Source organism: Megalobrama amblycephala, linkage group LG23 (genome assembly GCF_018812025.1).
Source record: "Megalobrama amblycephala isolate DHTTF-2021 linkage group LG23, ASM1881202v1, whole genome shotgun sequence".
In the NCBI taxonomy this organism is placed as follows: domain Eukaryota; kingdom Metazoa; phylum Chordata; class Actinopteri; order Cypriniformes; family Xenocyprididae; genus Megalobrama; species Megalobrama amblycephala.
Window position 1 is genome coordinate 21,594,518 of NC_063066.1, and position 19,519 is coordinate 21,614,036.

Below are 19,519 nucleotides of genomic sequence, written 5' to 3' on the forward strand. Positions count from 1 at the left end.
AGTAATTTAAGCATAACAAAGTCAACTTTAATCATATAAAATGTAATTTACCAACATCAAAATTGTGGCCAGTCAAAATGCTGAGTGGCTAGTAACTTTGGAAAACCACTAGCCACAGTGGCTGGTGAGCAAAAAAGTTAATGTCAAGCCCAGTTATTAAAGGTATAGTTCACCCAAAAATGAAAATTGTGTCATCATTTACTCACCCTCAAGTTGTTCCAAATCTGTATAAATTTCTTTGTTCTGTTGAACACAAATGAAGATATTTTGAAGAAAGTTTGTAACTAGGCTGCTTTGGGGCACCATTGACTTCCATAGAAGAAAAAAAAAGTCAATGGTGCCCCAAAACTGTTCAGTTTCCTTCATTCTTCAAAATATCTTCCTTTGTGTTCAGCAGAACAAAGAAATTTGTACAGGTTTGGAACAACCTGAGGGTGAGTAAATGATGACAGCATTTCCATTTTTGGGTGAACTATCCCTTTAAGACACTTAACATAATGGTTATGTTTATGCAACTGGCCCCAGGATACAACTATTTGTTCAATTCTCAGCCGGTTTTCACATGTATACACTATTATGGCCAGAAAATGCAAACATGACCCAGATGTTTTCTGACACATCTGTGCATTTTCTACATTCAAAAACTGTGGATTTTATGAAAAAAGCTTATTTATTTATGAATTTGTGTTCATAAAGATATAGACATTAAATATTTTTTGAAAGATTATAAGTTAATAGGCTACTTCTTTCTGTCATTAAAACGTTTGCCTTGTGACTGCTTTTGCTATTATTTGTTATACAGTGCATTAAAGCAGATATATAATTTGAAAAATCTTCATTCCTAATTTGTGAAAAAAAACCCTGTACGTTAACGAAAATGTATTTATTTATGAAACATTAGGCTTTTTTGCAAACCAGATGCACTAAGATGTACTAGGTCTGTGTTATATAGTTATAAACACTAGGAGCGCTGCTGAGACCGGAAGTTTTTTTTCTCAGGCTGATGACAAGTTCCGGTTGGCTAAATTTGAACGTTGTTACACAGTCGCTCACTGAGCTGATGGTTTAAATATTAAAGCTCCTCTCTTTTGACTGAAGGCGCGATATATCAAAGTCGCTTTTACTAGGTATGTTGAGGAAACAAAACATTTTGGCTAAAGCTAAACTTTTTGCTAGTATGTTAAGCGTGTGCGTTTGTCACATGGTCGATTATTAAGTGAACCATAGAAGCGAGAAGATGATGCGGACACGAAAAACGCCGATAAATATATATTTAACGTTTGCAAATATTGGAATTTGTTATATGGTTTAATTTTAGTTATATGTTAATGTTTATTATCTATTTTTGCACGTATTCCCAGCTTTGGAATATTGTATTAGAGTTGTAATACTGTATTGTTTAATATTACTAGTATAGTTTTATACTTTTCAACTATCATGTGTTGTATTCATTATATATTCAATATTTTATTAATCTATTTTAATGCAAACACATGAAAAGACCTTATATTGGGTATAATACACTTGAAGACATTAGTTACAGCAGCTCAGTCCAGTTTCATTTACATTTGTAAATGTTTTTATGTAACGTTATTTGACCATTTCAGGTCAAACCTTGGCGCTTTCTAACAAGAGAGTGCCTTTTCTCTAAAACTGCACAGTTTTATCTATTTTATTGTGTTCAGGTTTAATTGCCGTGACAACAGGAGAGTGAAGTGCTCAGGTGCTGATCAGGTGTTTTTCAGATTTCAAACGGCGATGGATTCCGGCACTGTATCGCTTTTTCAGAGAGTCTCTGAAAAACTGGGCTGGGACGGAGATGGTGGCCTTGATAAAGCTGAAGAGAAGGTGTAGTACTCATAATGAACGTATACGTCATTTACAAACAACATATCCCATGATGTCTCAGAGCTTGTTCTTCAAATGTCTCTTGCTGTTATTGCAGTTGAGGAAGAGCTTGAAGAAGAGCAGACGTCCAGCGCTGGGCAGTTTTAACTCGAACCCGTCCTCAGGCTCAGATCCAGCACACCGACTGCTGCTGTCTGACACTGACGGCTCAGGGAAAGAGAATCCATCTCCAGAGGAACACATGCTGTTGTCGTCAGATGATGAGGACTTTGATAAGTGTAAGTTTTGGTTTTGTATTGATTTTTATGTTATGTGAATGAATGAATTTTTATTTTTATATTTGATTTTTATTTCCACAGTTCTTGCTGCAAAGGCTACACCAAAATCCACATTTAAACAGTCTGCACCATCTGCCCAGAAACCAAGGTGAGAATCTTATAAATTTGAAACATACTTTTAGGGCTGCACAATGATTAATCGCGATTAATTGTTTGCAAAATAAAAGTCTTTGTTACGTAATATATGTGTGTGTTCTGTGTATAATAATTATGTATATATAAATACATGCACATGTATATATTTAAGAAAAAAATTATATTTATATATAAAATATTTATATTTATATGTAATAAAAATATATGTAAATGTGTATTTATTTATACATGTATATATTTCTTAAATTTATATGTATGTGCATGTATTTATATATACATAATTATTATACACAGAACACACACATATATTACGTAAAAACAGACTCTTATTTTGCAAACGATTAATCGCGATTAATCGTTGTGCAGCCCTACATACTTTACTATACAGCTTTGATTGCAAACACATTAACCAGCTGCTGTACATACAGTCAGGGATTATATTTCCTAGCAGGAGTAGTGTACGTCTTAATTTACAAAAAATATTTAAAGGTGTGTAATTTTTTGACCATACTAAAGCATAAAAAATCCATAATGTACTTGCTGCTATTTAGGAAACATGCTAAGTTATTCTACTTTGAAATGTGCGTTCTGTGTCGGAATGTCTGTTTTTGTTTCGGTCTGAGTGATTCTGCCCACTGCCAATTTAGCCAATTTTATTAACGCTTGGTTGCCAGTTGGTGGAAAACGCAGCCATGGAAGCCAGTCAACAAGCTGAGTCAGAGACTACAGATTCCACCTGATCTAAATCTAAAAATCTCTATGAACGGGAGCATATTAAAAACTGGATAAATCAACTTATAGTGTGTAAGTCTCCTGGCCTTCCATTGTCAATTGCGTGTGTTCCTGTTGCGTGTCCTCAATCTGGCAAGCCACATGAGTGTTAAAGGTGCCCTAGAATTAAATATTGAATTTACCTTGACATAGTTGAATAACTAGAGTTCAGTACATGGAAAAGACATACACTGAGTTCCAAACTCCATTGTTTCCTCCTTATATAAATCTCATTTGTTTAAAAGACCTCCGAAGAACAGGCGAATCTCAACATAACACTGACTGTTACGTAACAGTCAGGATCATTAATATGTACGCCCCCAACATTTGCATATGCCAGCTCATGTTCAAGCCATTACACAAGGGCAGAACGTCTGGATGTGCACAGCTGAATCATCAGACTAGGTAAGCAAGCAAGAACAATAGCGAAAAATGGAAGATGGAGCAATAATAACTGACATGATCCATGATATCATGATATTTTTAGTGATATTTGTGAATTGTCTTTCTAAATGTTTCGTTAGCATGTTGCTAATGTACTGTTAAATGTGGTTAAAGTTACCATCGTTTATTACTGTATTCACGGAGACAAGAGCCGTCGCTATTTTCATTATTAAACACTTGCAGTCTGTATACAGTAATTCATAAACACAACTTCATTCTTTATAAATCTCTCCAACAGTGTGTAATGTTAGCTTTAGCCACGGAGCACTATCAAACTCATTCAGAATCAAATGTAAACATCCAAATAAATACAATACTCACATGATCCGATGTATACATGCATGACGAACATCTTGTAAAGATCCATTTTGAGGGTTATATTAGCTGTGTGAACTGTTTATGCTGTTCAAGGCAAGCGCGAGGGGAGCACGAGAATTAAAGGGGCCGCAACCTATATATCGTTGCATAGTTAATGATGCCCCAAAATAGGCAGTTAAAAAAATGAACTAAAAAAAATCTATTATGTATTTTGAGCTGAAACTTCATAGACACATTCAGGGGACACCTTAGACTTATATTACATCTTTTAAAAAGAAGTTCAGGGCACCTTTAAGTCTGAGGAGGAGGAGACGGGAAATGATTCTCTCCAATATTTTGATTTTGGACTGCAGTACCTATTTCAACCACTAGCGCTCGTTATTACTTGCTGCACCTTAAAAGAGGACCTATTCTGCTTTTTTTCCATGTTTATCTTTCTTTTGAGTGTAATGTTGCTGTTTGACAATGAAAACGCTCTGAAAATTTCCAAAGCACAAAGCCCGTCTAAAGGGAATTATTCTCTATATCAGTGTGCTGTTTCTGAAATGCCTCCAATTTAGTCTTGAGTTTTCTTCCGGGAATGAACACTTCAAATGTTAAAAAGAGGTGCTCAATCAACAGAAGAGAAGGTGCAACCAAAAAAAAAATCTAAATGGGAACGAACACTTCACAATCTTCCTCGTTTAAATAATTCCCACTCAAGGTATACGCAAAAAACAGAGCATTACTGGCAGACTGGGAAGAAAAGAGCTGCAACAATGTCAAATGTGGGAAAATAATGAAAATTCAAGCATGAAAGCCTGTTCTAGTAGAGCCCAAAAACAAATTCAAGACATTGTTAAAGGGCATAATAGTTCCTCTTTAATAGTATTATCTACTAATCATTTTATAAAAGCAATAAAGGTGCGGTCACATTTACCGCTGTCCTGCACAATTTGTAGGGCAAAATCCAGTCAATAGGAATCCATATGAGCAGGAATTTCTCATGAGGATGTAAGATTTTCCCAATGCAAATTTCACACTGGGTTCAGATCGTTACAGATTCACTGTGCTGAACAACAGAAAGCTGCTTGGTCTGGAAAAAAGTGATTTCTGTGTGAAATGTGCTTAATGCATCGCTGCACTATTGACACTAGATTTTTTTATTTTTTTTTTGTCTGTGAAATATCATTAACGTGACCGCAGTAGAGATTGTGTTATATGGTGAATATAGTGACTTCCTGCATGCTGTGGCTGTATGTTCACTGTATTAACATCATCAGCACCCTGAAACGAGGTAAAACTAAATCACTTTTTTTTTTTTCTTCTCCTTAGAGAACCAATTAAAATTTTGTCTTCAGATAGTGATGATGAATTTGAAATATGTAAGTTCTTTATCAACTGCTTTCAAATCAAATAACTGATGTTGACAGATGTCACACAATTTTTACATTTGCATTATTATTATTATTATTTTTTTTAGTTTTAAATCGAGTCAAAACCCCAAAGGCTAAAGTCCGGTCGCAGTCTGTGAGTAGCAGTGATGACAGGTCAGTGTAACACAATTTGCTGTAAACCAGTTCTTCAGTATATCATCATGACTGTCAATCATAAGTTATTTCACCCCTTAGTTTGAAACGCTTCATAGTGGACAGCATGTCTTCTGATGATGATTTTGTCACTGAGAGGAAGCCTTCCATTAATAAAGGTATGTTAATCTTTTAGTATGTTTAACCCTTGGAAGCTATTTGGGGTCTTTTTGACCCCAAATGGTGTTTGCTCAAATAATAATAAAAAATGTTCCCTTGATCCAAATGGCATGAGACTTTGTAAAGCTGTCAACACTTTCTAGATCTACAAAAAAGAAAAAAGTGTGAGGGAAAAAGTCACACTCAGGCTGTTCAGAAAATGGATCAAATTCATCCTCAAAATCAGAAACAACGCAGAGCACACATAGACAGAATTGAAGTGGCAACACTTTCAAACATCCATAATGCAAAATGATGATTCCAGAGCGGAAGCCAATTTTCAGATTCTGATTAAAACTAATTTTTTTCTGTGTATTAACTTGCATGGAATAATTGTTCACCACAAGACTAGTAATGTGCGTTAACAAAGTAAATGGGGTCAATTTTAAATTCATGGTGACTTTAAAATGCACACACTGCACATCATTTCTCTGTTTTTCTTTGTATGTGTGCAGACCACTAAACACAAAAGATCTGATATTTGCATCCAATTTGGGCCATTTTTAAGTGTGGTTCTGATATAAATTAAAATTGATTTTGATTTGCTCCTGATGTTTGGTCTTCATATTTGTAAACCAATGGTTCTTTGTGTCTGTTCATTAATGAATCTGTTGATCTGCTTTGCAAACCGTTGTGAATTATTCATTCATGGATCAGACTCCACTGTTCCTTTCACATATAATTGCCACAAGGTCAATTTGAGTCTTGTCTTTTTTTTTTTTCTTTTTTTTTTTTTTAATGAACAGTGTATCTAACAAATTCTGTTGCTTCTGTACAGGGAAAGCCAAGACTGCTAGAACTCCTAAATCAGTTCAGAAGACCGAGAAACGACCTCCACCTCACTGCGATTCTCCAGTCTTCCTAAGCGACAGTGATGATGACAGTAACATTGTTATTAAGAGCACCTGGAGGACCAGACACAGCCGTCCACCATCAGAGGAACTTCACATCACAAGTAAAAACAGAGAGGAGACTGCAAAACCTTGTGTTCCTCCACCAGCAGTCACTGTGACGACACACAGCAGTAGAGATGACTCATGCAGTTCTGAGGAGGAGTTCCAGTCCTTACTAGACCGAGTCAGACAAAATCAGAGTCTAGGAGGCAGAACACTTGCGAGCCCAAAGCCGCCTCCAGGTACGGCTCACAGTTCACACAGCAGCAGTATATGGTTCAGTCCTGTTTGGAGTGTTGAATGTCGTTCACACAATTCACTTATGAATGAGAGTGACAATTGTGACAACCTTAAATATTCAGGATTCATAAGCAAATTTTGAGAGTAGGTTTAATTTGATGTGTGGTAAATGAAAGGAAACCATTTATTGCTTGTTGTTTCCATCAAAATTTGTGCGTTTAACTTGTGCACACAATTGGAATATTGCATAAAACATTTGTGAATAAAGTACTGAAGTTGCTGCAATCGGGGAAGAAACTGTTTCTCCATCATAAAAGCGTTGCGTCTCAGAGCAGCAGATGAAACGCCATAAACTCTGTCATGTTCACTTGCATTTGGATGCTGGTTTTTGGGCAAGCAATCGTATGAGACACTTCTGGGAGGGAATTACATCGAGTCATTCTGATGACAGATTTTGGCAAAGGTGTTTCAGAACCACTAAACCAACATTTGAGATGCTGTGATGCAATTGCTCCACTGGTTATCCAATCACACTCTCTGCTGAGGCAAAGTCACATGAGGTTTTCATTGCGCATCGAGGGATTTATTCAGTAAATGTGTATTCACTGTAGTTTATGCACACGTCATCTTATTGGATACAAAAAAACCCCAAAAAACTTAAAGCTGCAGTCTGTAACTTTTTTTTTGGGTTAAAAATGATCCAAAATCAATTTTTGAGCAAGTACATAACCAGCCAGTGTTCAAAACTATCTCATTATCTTAGCTCGATTCACAACAGTAAGCTTGTAATAATGTTTTATAATAGCGACATGGTGGGTTTCTGCAGGAAATTTGAGCATGCAGTAGTTCCTCTGTGCGTCATTACGTTACATCCGTAAACGGAAAGGAAGGAGTCCAGGCTAATCATTTTTATCACGTGAGGACGCAGCTGGTAGCGGATCACTTATAGCCTGTTCTCACAGCAGCTGAAATAATTAAACTTGTAATCCAGAAAGGTCCAAATGACAATCATTAGTGACAACTGGAGATTCCCGTAGTCAAAAATCAAAAGACTTTGGACTGTGGAGTGGCTACAGAAATTGAAATCTACAGGTAACGCTAATATACACTAAATACACAGTCACGCAATGCTGATGTTGTTAACATTAACAATATGAGTGCAAAGTATAACAGTAATAATAATTTGCACGGTTTGGCATGATCCAAGCTAAGCGATCGTTAGATTTAATCATCATTGGCAGCGTGATTTATTATAGGCCTAATGCTTTTTTCCTCAGTTGGTCAGAACAAAAGTGGCAGACATGTTACTTGTTCAGATGATATTTTCCAGTGAAAATTCTTATAATGGTCATACTTTCAAGATGTAGAATCTGTGATTCTGAAGTTCAGTATCCACACCGGTGCGGTGACTGACAGCAAACATTAGATTCATCCGCGCTGACGAGCTGCGCCGATACACAACGCACGCAGATAACTGTTCTGCATATGACTGCAATTGCAGGTTGCAAACAAGAGATGGCGACAAAGAGGAAACATCGCGGACTGCAGCTTTAACATCTATTTTTTTTTATTTTTTTTTTATGCAATATCCCAAAATGTGCATAAAAATAGATGGATGGATGCATAGCTACTGACATGCATAAAAGTGTGCTTGTGCTTTGCTTTGCCCCCGGAATGTGATTTTTAAATGAGGGATTTCAAGGGGGTTCACAGCAACAACTTACCCCGGGTACCCTAGCTACAGGCCTGTTTACAATTACCAATTTACAATGGGATAAATTAGCCAAACTGGAGAGTTGACCAATTGTAGATGCAATTGTTGTCAATTTCTGTGAAGTTTTGAATATTGTTGTTTATTCTGCTGTTTTAAATGTCAATATGGTAAAGCAGTTTAGCTTTGTAATGTTGGTAATGTCTATAAAATGTTTTTCAAAGGTTATCAATTTTATTGTTGAAATGAGTTGTGATAATCTTTGAAGTATCAATTGAAAATGATAAACAAATCCCCATATGACATCGCTTTCCAGCAAAAGTGTTTATTGTTCATAGCTGTCATGGATCTAAATTATATCTGCATAGTTTCCAGCTATAATTGCAAGTAGAACTAAGTGTTTTGTTTTTTCTTTTATTGATTAAGAATTGTTTTTCTCTCCATGTAGAACCCAAACCACGAGCTCCCTGTTTGTCGACACCATCTGCCAGGGGTAAGAAAGCTGGGAGCCATTTACCGGTTAATGGACCGTCCATAATCCAGACCCCAGTGCATCGGACGCCCAGCAGCAGACCAGTGAGCCATACTGAACCCAGAGCTCCTCCCAACAGCAGGTACTGTATGTTTACTATACATGCCAACAGCAGTGTCATTCATGACATTTATATCCTGCTGTTTTTGTTTGTCAGAGTGGTGGTTTGTAAAACTCCCGGCTGCTTCCTGCAGTCTCTGTCTGTACCTGGATCATCGTACTGCCGCAGCTTCAAACAGAACAAAGAGGAGCTGACCAGCAAACTCTACCAGCTTTACAACACCAGCGTGTTTGACAGTAAGGTACATGTGAATACCTTTAATTCCATTTGTAGTGATTATTAATGGTGTTTGCTCAGGCACTCATATCACCAGGGCTAATAGAGGATTGTTTAAACCCTCACAGTATTCATGTCATATTAACTGTGTGTACTGCATGTTCAATTAAGACCTCTGCCTTAGTTTCTCCTTTGAGTGGCCAACTGGAAATATAGTGCAGCACCGTTTGAAATCAAGGATTTAAAGTTGCTTACTTGTGCATGTCCAGTAGAAGTTGACAGATTTTGCTGATAACAATAACTAGGTTGGACCACGCTGGCCGATAACTGATCAATCAATAATGTACTGTACCTTTTTAATATAAATATTTTAATTATACCTTGATCATTTGTTGGTTCATAGTGCATTAACTGTTAGGAGATACAACTTTAAAATCTAAATGTTAAACAGTAAATGTTGAAATTAACAAATAAATAATATTTTTAGTTTAATGAATTAATGTTAAAGTTTAATTAATGTTACAAATGGACTCTTATTGTAAAGTGTTATCATTTCAGCAGTCATGAATTCTATCCAGTTCACACTGGTTGAATCCATCATCATATAGACAGAGCATCACACATTGAGTACACAAATTTAATGCAGGCTTTGCACACAAGAAGATAAATGATTAAAAATTGCCAAATACTTGCTGATAATGTCAGCCTTGGCAATATATCAGTCAACCACTAATCCATAATATTATAGAGACCTGAGAGTGGCCTCTTTAAGCTGAGCCAGTAAGCAACCAGCTGCAACTGCATAATAACACTCTTTAAGATCCTGCAGAACTCCTTAGCATTTGCATAGCATTGCACTGGCAAGAAGTCACAACAGTTTTAGGTTAGTTCGCCGTTGGTCAGTGTCTGTTGGTGCAACTACCACCATTCACACAGAATGCGTTTTTGCGTTTTAAAATGTAAGATGCAGGGCAGTGGAAAGGGGAAAAAAAGGCCTCTGATTGTTTTAAAATCACTCATTTTAAATATAAATTCTAACCCCTCAGCTTCCCACCGACATGTCTGTCACATGGAACAAGAAGATGCGTAAGACAGCAGGATATTGCATCTCAGGCCAGGAGCGTGGCACTGGGAAACGATACGCCCGCATTGAGCTGTCTGACAAAGTGTGCGACTCTGCAGGTACTTGTCATTTTGGTTTTGAAATCCTCAACAGCTCTTGATGCTTGGCAATAAACACAGTGTGTTTCCACTTATAGATCGCTTACGTGATACGTTAGTCCATGAAATGTGTCATGCTGCCACATGGCTCATAAACAATGTTCGTGACGGTCACGGGCCTTTCTGGAGGCTTCATGCCCGTAAAGCAATGCTGGCACATCCTGAGCTACCGATGGTTACCCGATGCCACAGTTATGACATCAACTACAAATACCAATATCAGTGTAACCGCTGTAAGAACACGTAAGTACAGAATTGTCTCGATTTGCTGCTATGGGTCACATTTTTAAGGTACTGTCACATTTACCATTGTTTGGCAATTTCCATGGGTGCAATCCAGTCGTTTTAATAGGAATCCAAGTTTCGCGTGAGCAAAATATTTTCCTACACAGATTTCACAACAGTTTCAAGTTGGTCATGTGAATTCGCTGTCATAAAGTACTCACCCTCATGTCGTTCCACACCCGCAAGACCTTTGTTCATCTTTGGAACACAAATTAAGATATTTTTGATGAAATCCAAGAGATTTCTGAACCACACGCAGGCAGCAATGTCATTTTTCAAGGCCCAGGAAGGTAGCAAAGGCATCATTAAAATATTCCATGTGACTCAGTGGTTCAACCTTAACGTTATGAAGAAATGAGAATACTTTTTGTGCGCAAAAACAAAAATGACGACTTTATTCAGCAATTTCTTCTCTTCCCTGTCAATCTCCTACGCTGTTTACATTGTAGAGACACTGCAGCGCTTCTGGGTTCTATGCAGAATGCCGGCTCATTATTGGCCGACTCCGTTCACGTGAGCAGCACGACACATGCGTGTGATGCTGACGCAGTACTGAGATGGTGTTCTGATGTAGAACCCGGAAGCGCACGCAAAAAGTATTCTCGTTGCTTCATAACATTAAGATATTTGTGGTTCAAATACCTCTTGGATTTCATCAAAAATATCATAATGTGTTCCGAAGATGAACGAAGGTCTTAAGGGTTTGGAATGACATATGGGTGAGTACTTGCTGACAGAAATTTCATTTTTGGGTGAACTAACCCTTTAACCAACAGATGGCTGTCCCTAATGGTCAGTGTTCATATCCCTCACAGGATCGGACGACACTCTAAGTCACTGGACACTACGAAGTTTGTGTGTGCTTTGTGCACCGGACAGCTGGTTTTGTTGACTCCCTCAAAGCCCCGGGCACCCACACCCTTTGCTAACTTTGTGAAGGAGAACTACAGCTCAGCGAGACAGGAACTGGCAGGCCAGAGTCACGGTGAGGTCATGCGCAAACTCAGTGCCGACTTCGCCAGCAAGACACGTCTCAGTCAAAGCTGATCTCTGATCAGACACACACAAGACTCAGATACCTCGAACCATCATGATTGCTGCATTAGTTTGAGTGCTGTTGATATGCAGTATCAGCTTACTTGAAATATTTACTTTTGCCCACTTGTCACCCTCCATCAGACTGTTTTTATTTGTTTTATACTGTGAAATAACTTTTTTTATGGTCAAAAGCCATAAATTTGATATGAGCCATATTCATATGTTCACGTACTGTCCTGTGAGTTTGTTGTTAAATCTTAAGATTGACCTCTTGCTATCAAAGGTAAATGTGTGTTCTCTGTTGTTTGTGTCATGTTGGTTAGTTATGCCTCATCTTGTTTTATTTGTGTTCAGATGTTTTATTTTTCAAAATAAACACTTGGTTTATTACTTTCTTTTTTTCCCCTTTATTCTGTGCCCATGAAATGTTAATATTTTGAATGCTTATGCTCACCAAGGCTGCATTTATTTGTTTAAAACTACAGTAAAAATAGTAACACACTGAAAAAATACAATTCAAAATAACTTGTAATATATTGTAAAATGTAATAACATTTTACTTAACATTTCTTATTAATGTTGAAAACAATTCTGCTTATTTTTGCGGAAACCATGATACATTTTTTTTCAGGATTCTGTGATTATCAAAAGATATGAAGAACATGTTTTTTCTTTAAAATGGAAATCTTGTAAAATTAATGTCACCTTTACTTAAAACAATGCTGAATTAAAAAAAATATTTTTAATGGTAATGTGTACAGGTGCTGGTCATATAATTAGAATATCGTGAAAAAGTTCATTTTTTTTATTGTAAATTATTTTTAAAAATGAAACTTTCATATATTCTAGATTCCCTACATGTAAAGTAAAACATTTCAAAAGTTTTTTTTAAATTTTGATGATTAGAGCGTACAGCTCATGAAAGTCCAAAATCCAGTATCTCAAAATATTAGAATATTTACATTTGAGTTTCATTAAATGACCATCCCTACAGTATAAATTCCGGGTATCTCTTGTTCTTTGAAACCACACTAATGGGGAAGACTGCTGACTTGGCAATGGTCCAGGAGACAATCATTGACACCCTCCACAAAGAGAGTAAGTCACAGATGGTCATTACTGAATGTGGTGGCTGTTTACAGAGTGATGTATCAAAGCATATTAAATGCAAAGTTGACTAGAAAGAAGAAACTGGGTAGGCAAAGGTGCACAAGCAACAGGGATGACCACAAGCTTGAGAATACTGTCAAGTAAAGCCGATTCAAACACTTGGGAGAGCTTCACAATGAGTCGAATGAAGCCGGAGTCAGCGCATCAAGAGTCACCACACTCAGACATCTATAGGAAAAGGACTACCAAACCACTTCTGAAACAGAAACAACGTCAGAAGCATCTTACCTGGGCTAAGGAGAAAAAGAACTGGACAGTGAACAGTGGTCGAAAGTCCTCTTTTCAGATCAAAGTAAATTTTGCATTTCATGTTGAAATCATGGTCCCAGAGTCTGAAGGAAGACTGGAGAGGCACAGAATCCAAGCTGCTTGAAGTCTAGTGTGAAGTTTCTGAAGTTAGTAATGATTTGGGGGGCCGTGACGTCTGCTGGCGTTGGTCCATTGTGTTTTATCAAGTGCAAAGTCAATGCAGCCATCTTCCAGGAGATTTTGGAGCACTTTATGCTTCCATCTGCTGACAAGCTTTATGGAGATGCTGATTTCCTTTTCCAGCAGGACTTTAGCACCTGCCCACAGTGCAAAAACCACTTCCAAGTGGTTTGCTGACCATGATATTACTGTGCTTTATTGGCCAGCCAATATGCCTGACCCCTGAATCTATGGGATATTTTCAAGAGAAAGATGAGAAACAGTCGATCCAACAATATACAGAGATCTGAAGGCTCAATAGTGCCTCAGCAGTGCCAAGGCTGATCACTTCCATGCCACACTCACTGATGCTGTATTTGTGCTAGAGCAAGTCATTTGCTGTAATATGTGTGCCGCAAGTATTGAGTGTACAAATGAATATACTTTAAAGAACTTGAACTTTTCTGTTTTGAAAATCATTTTTTGATTGACTTAGGAAATACTAATATTTTGAGATACTGGATGCTTTCATGACTGTACGCTCTTCAAAATTAAAAAAAAAAAACTTTTGAAATGTTTTACTTTACATAGGGAATCTAGAATATATGTTTCATTTTTAAAAATAATTTACAATAAAACAAATTTCACGATATTCTAATTATATGACCAGCTGTATGTAGTATATATATAAATATATATATATAAAAGCAAGTCAGACTAGGGAATATTATTTTTTGCTACAGGGAGTAATATAGGCAAGTGCTGATCATATTTTTTTTCCCGCACATTTTACCAATTCCAATCCACATCAATCTTAATAACTACTATTAATATTGTTTTTAATCAAGTATTGAGTGTACAAATGAATATACTTACAGGCAAAATGAGCCAAAAAAAGATTTAACTCAGACTGAACAAAAATTATTAAATTTTCTGTTTTGAAAATGACCAAGGGACCAAAATTTTGGGTCAGCGGGGTGACAACAAACATGGAAAAGAAAAGACACATGTTAATCAAAATAATTAAGAATTAAGGTGAAGAATTAGTGGAAACCATCAGGAACCCTTTATTCCAGCGCCACCATTTTCCAAGCTGCAACCTACCTGGAGTTCCAGAGTGCAAGGTGTCAGGACTCAGGATTAGGTTGCTAAAGATCCTAAAAATGACCTGCACTTGATAAGAATCACAAGCTGAAGTGTTATAAAATACATGAAGACTGGGTTTTAATAGGGCTTATAGACAGACAGCTTGAGAATGACTCCTGATGGACCAGCACCACATCCTCTTGTACCACTGTTTGAAGAATTTATCCAAATCTGGCAGTAAGGTGTTTGAGTTCACTTTTAGTCCATCTCTTTCCTGAAATGTCTGTCTTGCAGAGATGGACTAAAAATACTCCAAAACTTACTGCCAGATTCTGGAAGATAAATTCTTCAAACAGGGTACAACAGGATGTGGTGCTGGTCTAGAGTCACTCTCAAGCTGTCTGTTTATAAGGCCTATAAAAACCCAGTCTTCAGTATTTTTAACATTCAGCTTTATTCTTAAAGTGCGGGTCATTTTTTAGGATTCTTTACAACCTAAGTCTCTGAACTGAGACCTTGCACTTCTGGAGACTCCAGGTAGGTTGCAGTTTGGAAAATGGTGGCGCTGGAGACTAAAGGGTTCCTGATGGTTTCACACTTAATTCTTCACCTTAATTCTTAATATTCTGTTACGTGTCTTTTCTTTTCCACCTGTTGTTGTTACCCCGCTGACCCAATGATTTTGCTGTCCCTTGGTCAGCTTTAACTTTGCAATTTCTGTATTGCATGTATGCGTCCTTCTCATATATTTATAATTTTTGACTTTTCAGTCTGAGGTAAATCTCTTTTTTGGCTATTTTGCCTGTAAAAGAAAACTTGCCTATAATTCTGCAATGAATATAACATTTTTATTTCCAGCCTTCATGAACAATTATATATCTTATAAAGATTAAAAACAATATTAATAGTAGTTATTAAGATTGATGTGGATTGGAATTGGTAAAATGTGCTTGGGAAAAAAAATATCAGAAAATATGCCTTTTCTGCACTCCTAATATATCATGCAAATGTGAATACCAGCATATCCATTCCAGCTGTTATGTGTAAATCACCAGTGTGACTGCATTTAAACTGACCCATGTACACTTAATATCTGTAGGTCAAAATGTTTTATTTCATCCATAATAACCCATAGGAAGATTCTCTACTTGTGTCATGTAAGTCAAATTGGGCAAGAAAAAAAAATTGACAAAGAGAGGAATAAAGGTCAACACCAATAATCAAGAACAGCTGCTTAATACAATTTATTTTATTTTAAATAATACTTAAATAGCATCTCAAATGAATAAAAAAAAACCATGATACTAATTTTAAAGGTAGATGGTGCAAAAAAGAAACACAAATAGGAAAAATACAACCACAGGATCACAGTATGTATTTACTAAAACTGCAGACATCTCCTCTATTGAAGCTGAGGCACAGAGAAGGGCTGTAGTACAGACATCCCTGAAAGCGCAGTGAAAGTCAACTGAAGGGATTGTAAACTTGAATATAATAATCATTCAACAGGTCTCTGAATTGTTTAATTGATATACTATTTATAAATACTTTTTAAAAAAACACAAGGCAGAAACTTAAATGTATATATAAGTGCATATGAAAAAATACATTTAACATTTTAATTCTTCATATTGTGACAGTAGCTATAGATGCCTTTAATTTTCATTTGATGAATCTGAACATACTGTTTACACAAACTCTAAATAAGTGATCGGGTTGATTTATGTAACAAGCTTCATATTTGAAATTGATCTTTTGAAATGCAAAAGAGGGGTGGGGACTTCCTTTGTGTTCAGCAGAACAAAGAAATTCATAAAGGTTTGGAACTACTTGAGGGTGAGTAATTGATGACAGAATTTTCATTTTTTGGGTGAACTATCCCTTTAATATTTTTCTATTTCAGGTACCAATTAGAAGAGATAAGCGCTTGAGGCCTTGTGCCTTGCTGCTGATGTTTATCAAGCAGTAAAAAAGCTCTTTTTCATGCCCAAAACAAGGTGTCTGTGGATCCAAGGACTGGTGGGACAACATTGTCCTGCACCATTTTACAGACAATGATTGGAAGGAAAATTTTATTTTTAGACTGACACAACAACAGCTTGTTCTGTGCGTCATACGTCTGTACGTCATTTCTATGTCACTGCACATGCGCAGAACATTCTAGTTTCGGTTTTCAATCCAATCATGTGTCCCTTTTCAATCCAATCACGTGTCACCCCTTACAATCCGAATGAAATTCAAATCGGATTGGGTCAATTCATTCGGATTGAAGTGGTTACATGTGACTTTATATACTGTTACTAGGCCGATTATTAGGGTGAATGTAAACGCAGCTATTTCAGGAAAATTAAGCACATTTTGTCTGTATTGTCAGGAAAATTAAGCACATTTTCCCTCCAAATTCGCATTTCAAGTAAAGCATCCATGTATCTTACTTTTCATTTATTTTTTGTGATTATCATTTTTAAAATTAAAAATAATTTTTTTAAAAACTTAAAAATAAACTTTATTTTTAATGCAAATGTATTTTTTTAAACATAAAATTTGCTCATATAATGAATGACAGATTGACAAAATCTTTGAGTGGATCATTGTATGACTCACTCAATCAATCACTACAACCTCTGTTATGTTTACCTGTATCTTTACCGGTAAGATTTGAGACTATAGTGTGTAAACAGCTGACGTTTGGCTATTTGGCAAACCCGCGCGGATCTGATATGACCACTGGGGTTGACAGGCATCAAGGTTTTGGAATGGTACGGTGCGTAAAACAGCGAAAGGATAAAACACTCTAATATGTTTACATAGAAATTAATATTTGTTATACTCCTGTGCTTCTGATAACATTCAGTACAAACTTGTTTTCTTCATGATGCGAAGAAATTCCTGCTGGTTAACTTCTCCATCACCATCTCTGTCTGCTTCATCAATCATTTCCTAAAGACAGCCATACATAAAAAAATGAATGTTTTCCTATTCATAGTGACATGATCTATCACGGATCATGAGCAGGTTTGTGTGACTATTCTTGTACCTGCAGCTCCTCGTCTGTGAGGTTTTCCCCCAGTTCTTTGGCCACTCTCTTTAGATTCCGGAAAGATATTTTTCCAGTCTCGTCATCGTCAAACAGCCGGAAAGCCTTAAGAATTTCTTCTTTAGAGTCCTTTTCAGCCTAGAGATTTCCAAACAGTAATACGAGTTTTCTTTTCTAGCTGCCTGGAATAACTAGAATATTTTTACTAGAATACCTTACCATTTTTTGGTTCATCACTGCCAGAAAATCATTGAACGAGATCTTTCCAGTTGCATCCTTATCAACCTCTGCAATCATTTTCTTGATTTCCTCCTTTTTAGGCTCAAACCCCAGCGCTCTCATGGCCACCTAGAGCAGAATTCTTCATTACTCACAGAAAGCTTGACATATAGATGTCATATAAAGATACAGTGGAGACCAAAGGTATGGCGGCGCTATTAAAAATGATTACATTTTTGTATTCATTTCATTATGGCAAACATTTTTCATTAAATTTTTTTTTTTTTAAATCCTAAAACATTCCAAGTTAAAAGTCGGCATGAAATCAATTGACACTTTTTAATGGAATATTGCAATGTTTATTATAAATGATTAATCTCATCAATATTTTTCTAAATTCATGTGCCTAGTAATCTTGAATCAAAATAACTTCCCCTCCCTCTTGCAGCGACCTTCTCTTTTTTCTCTGATGACGTGTTTACTGGCGCGAGGGTGGGGCAACCTGTCACTCACATGAGATCCACCAATAGCAAACCACAACCATCCAATCAATTCCCCACGGACAAAATCAAGCCCCGCCCAACATTTGTTCTTGTTCGCAAAGCCGTTTCGCTCGGATATGTCACAATAGGGTAAAAAAGACTAGTGCAGCTTCAATTTCATGCCTAATTTAATCATATTTTCAGCGCTGTCTCAGGGTTTGGACCCTTCTATATAGAGATATACACTAAATAGCCGACAATTGCACACTGGCATGTAAACTGCTCAAGCTGTGTCCATGTTTTTTAATAAATTCATGGTATTATATCTCACCTTTAACTCCTTCACCTCAATATAACCAGAACCATCAGTGTCAAAGAGTTCAAACGCCTCTCGGATCTCCTGCCTTTGCTCCTCTGTCAGTTCAGGCTTTGGATTGGCTTTTTTACGAGGGGCTACTGCCCCCAGTGAGGGTCTTTTGGGACTAGTGGCCTGTGTTATATAGAATAGAATAGAACATTTATTAAAACAGGACCACTCCAGTGCAGTGTACAATATAATACAGTAAATGAATACAAGACACAAACTGTAAACATAAATAAGACGGTGCACATAAGAGATAACACAGATTGTTAGGTTAAAAAAAAAAAAAAAAAAAATCGAGAATAAGAGGAATATAGAATTCTCTGCTCTTAAATAAGGCTAGCATTTAATTAGCCGTGGTTGTAAATTCACTCCTAAATGCACTGACAATTTTCTCTGTATTTTGTCCGATTATAAAGAAAGACCAGTAGCAATAATAAGCAACACATACGATGACATATGTGACACAATTTTCACCTACTATAATGGCAATTAAACGGACACTAAAAGGGAGTGACACGACTTCGATTATTCGCAAAAATAAATATACAAATCACACAAATTGCCACATAGTTGCCGTCGTCGTGACTCACCATCTTAACCGAGAGAATACCAGCAAGAGGAGAATAATATAACCACACTATGGTGAAGGCGTGGCTTATGAATATTAATTACGCTTCGTGACGTTCGGTCAGTAGTCCAATCTGATTGGCTGAAAGGAAGACGTTGGCAAGTGGGCGGAAGTCAGCTGAAGGCTCATGAATAATAATTAGAGGCTGCAGGAAACAACTTCCACACAACCTAATTAATCAAGTCCATTCGCCATAGTAAGATTCGTAATTTCTTACTATTCGTACAAAGGCATCTTCACCCGATTATAACGCTTCTTTAAACAAACTGTGAGACATAACTTGGGGCTTTATAAAGTTGATCTCGAACACAATATATTACCACACAAACACGCCGATCTTTTACCGCACTGATTTCTGAATGGCTCATACTGGTTACTTTTCATGT

At 36.8% G+C, this 19,519-nt stretch overlaps 2 protein-coding genes across 3 annotated transcripts; one reads left to right on the top strand and one right to left on the bottom strand.

The window, feature by feature from the left end:
* Window positions 1-969: 969 nt before the first annotated feature.
* Window positions 970-12,129, top strand: gcna (germ cell nuclear acidic peptidase). 2 transcript variants are annotated; one of them, XM_048176843.1, is made up of 13 exons: window positions 970-1,127; window positions 1,686-1,848; window positions 1,946-2,126; window positions 2,208-2,274; window positions 5,130-5,179; window positions 5,278-5,344; window positions 5,426-5,502; window positions 6,321-6,677; window positions 8,835-9,000; window positions 9,076-9,220; window positions 10,242-10,377; window positions 10,455-10,659; window positions 11,517-12,129. In XM_048176843.1, exons 2-13 carry the CDS (start codon window positions 1,759-1,761, stop codon window positions 11,746-11,748), a joined length of 1,773 nt encoding a protein of 590 aa, XP_048032800.1. In that variant the 5' UTR covers window positions 970-1,127; window positions 1,686-1,758; the 3' UTR covers window positions 11,749-12,129. The 2 variants fall into 2 exon arrangements, with proteins under 2 accessions (XP_048032800.1, XP_048032801.1); XM_048176844.1 differs by having other exon boundaries at window positions 973-1,127; window positions 1,746-1,848.
* Window positions 12,130-15,634: 3,505 nt separating this feature from the next.
* cetn2 (centrin, EF-hand protein, 2) lies at window positions 15,635-19,239 on the bottom strand. The gene is made up of 5 exons (XM_048176511.1): window positions 19,096-19,239; window positions 18,473-18,631; window positions 17,660-17,788; window positions 17,441-17,578; window positions 15,635-17,343 (listed from the first exon to the last, which is right to left on the bottom strand). Exons 1-5 carry the CDS (start codon window positions 19,096-19,098, stop codon window positions 17,254-17,256), a joined length of 519 nt encoding a protein of 172 aa, XP_048032468.1. The 5' UTR covers window positions 19,099-19,239; the 3' UTR covers window positions 15,635-17,253.
* Window positions 19,240-19,519: the final 280 nt, after the last annotated feature.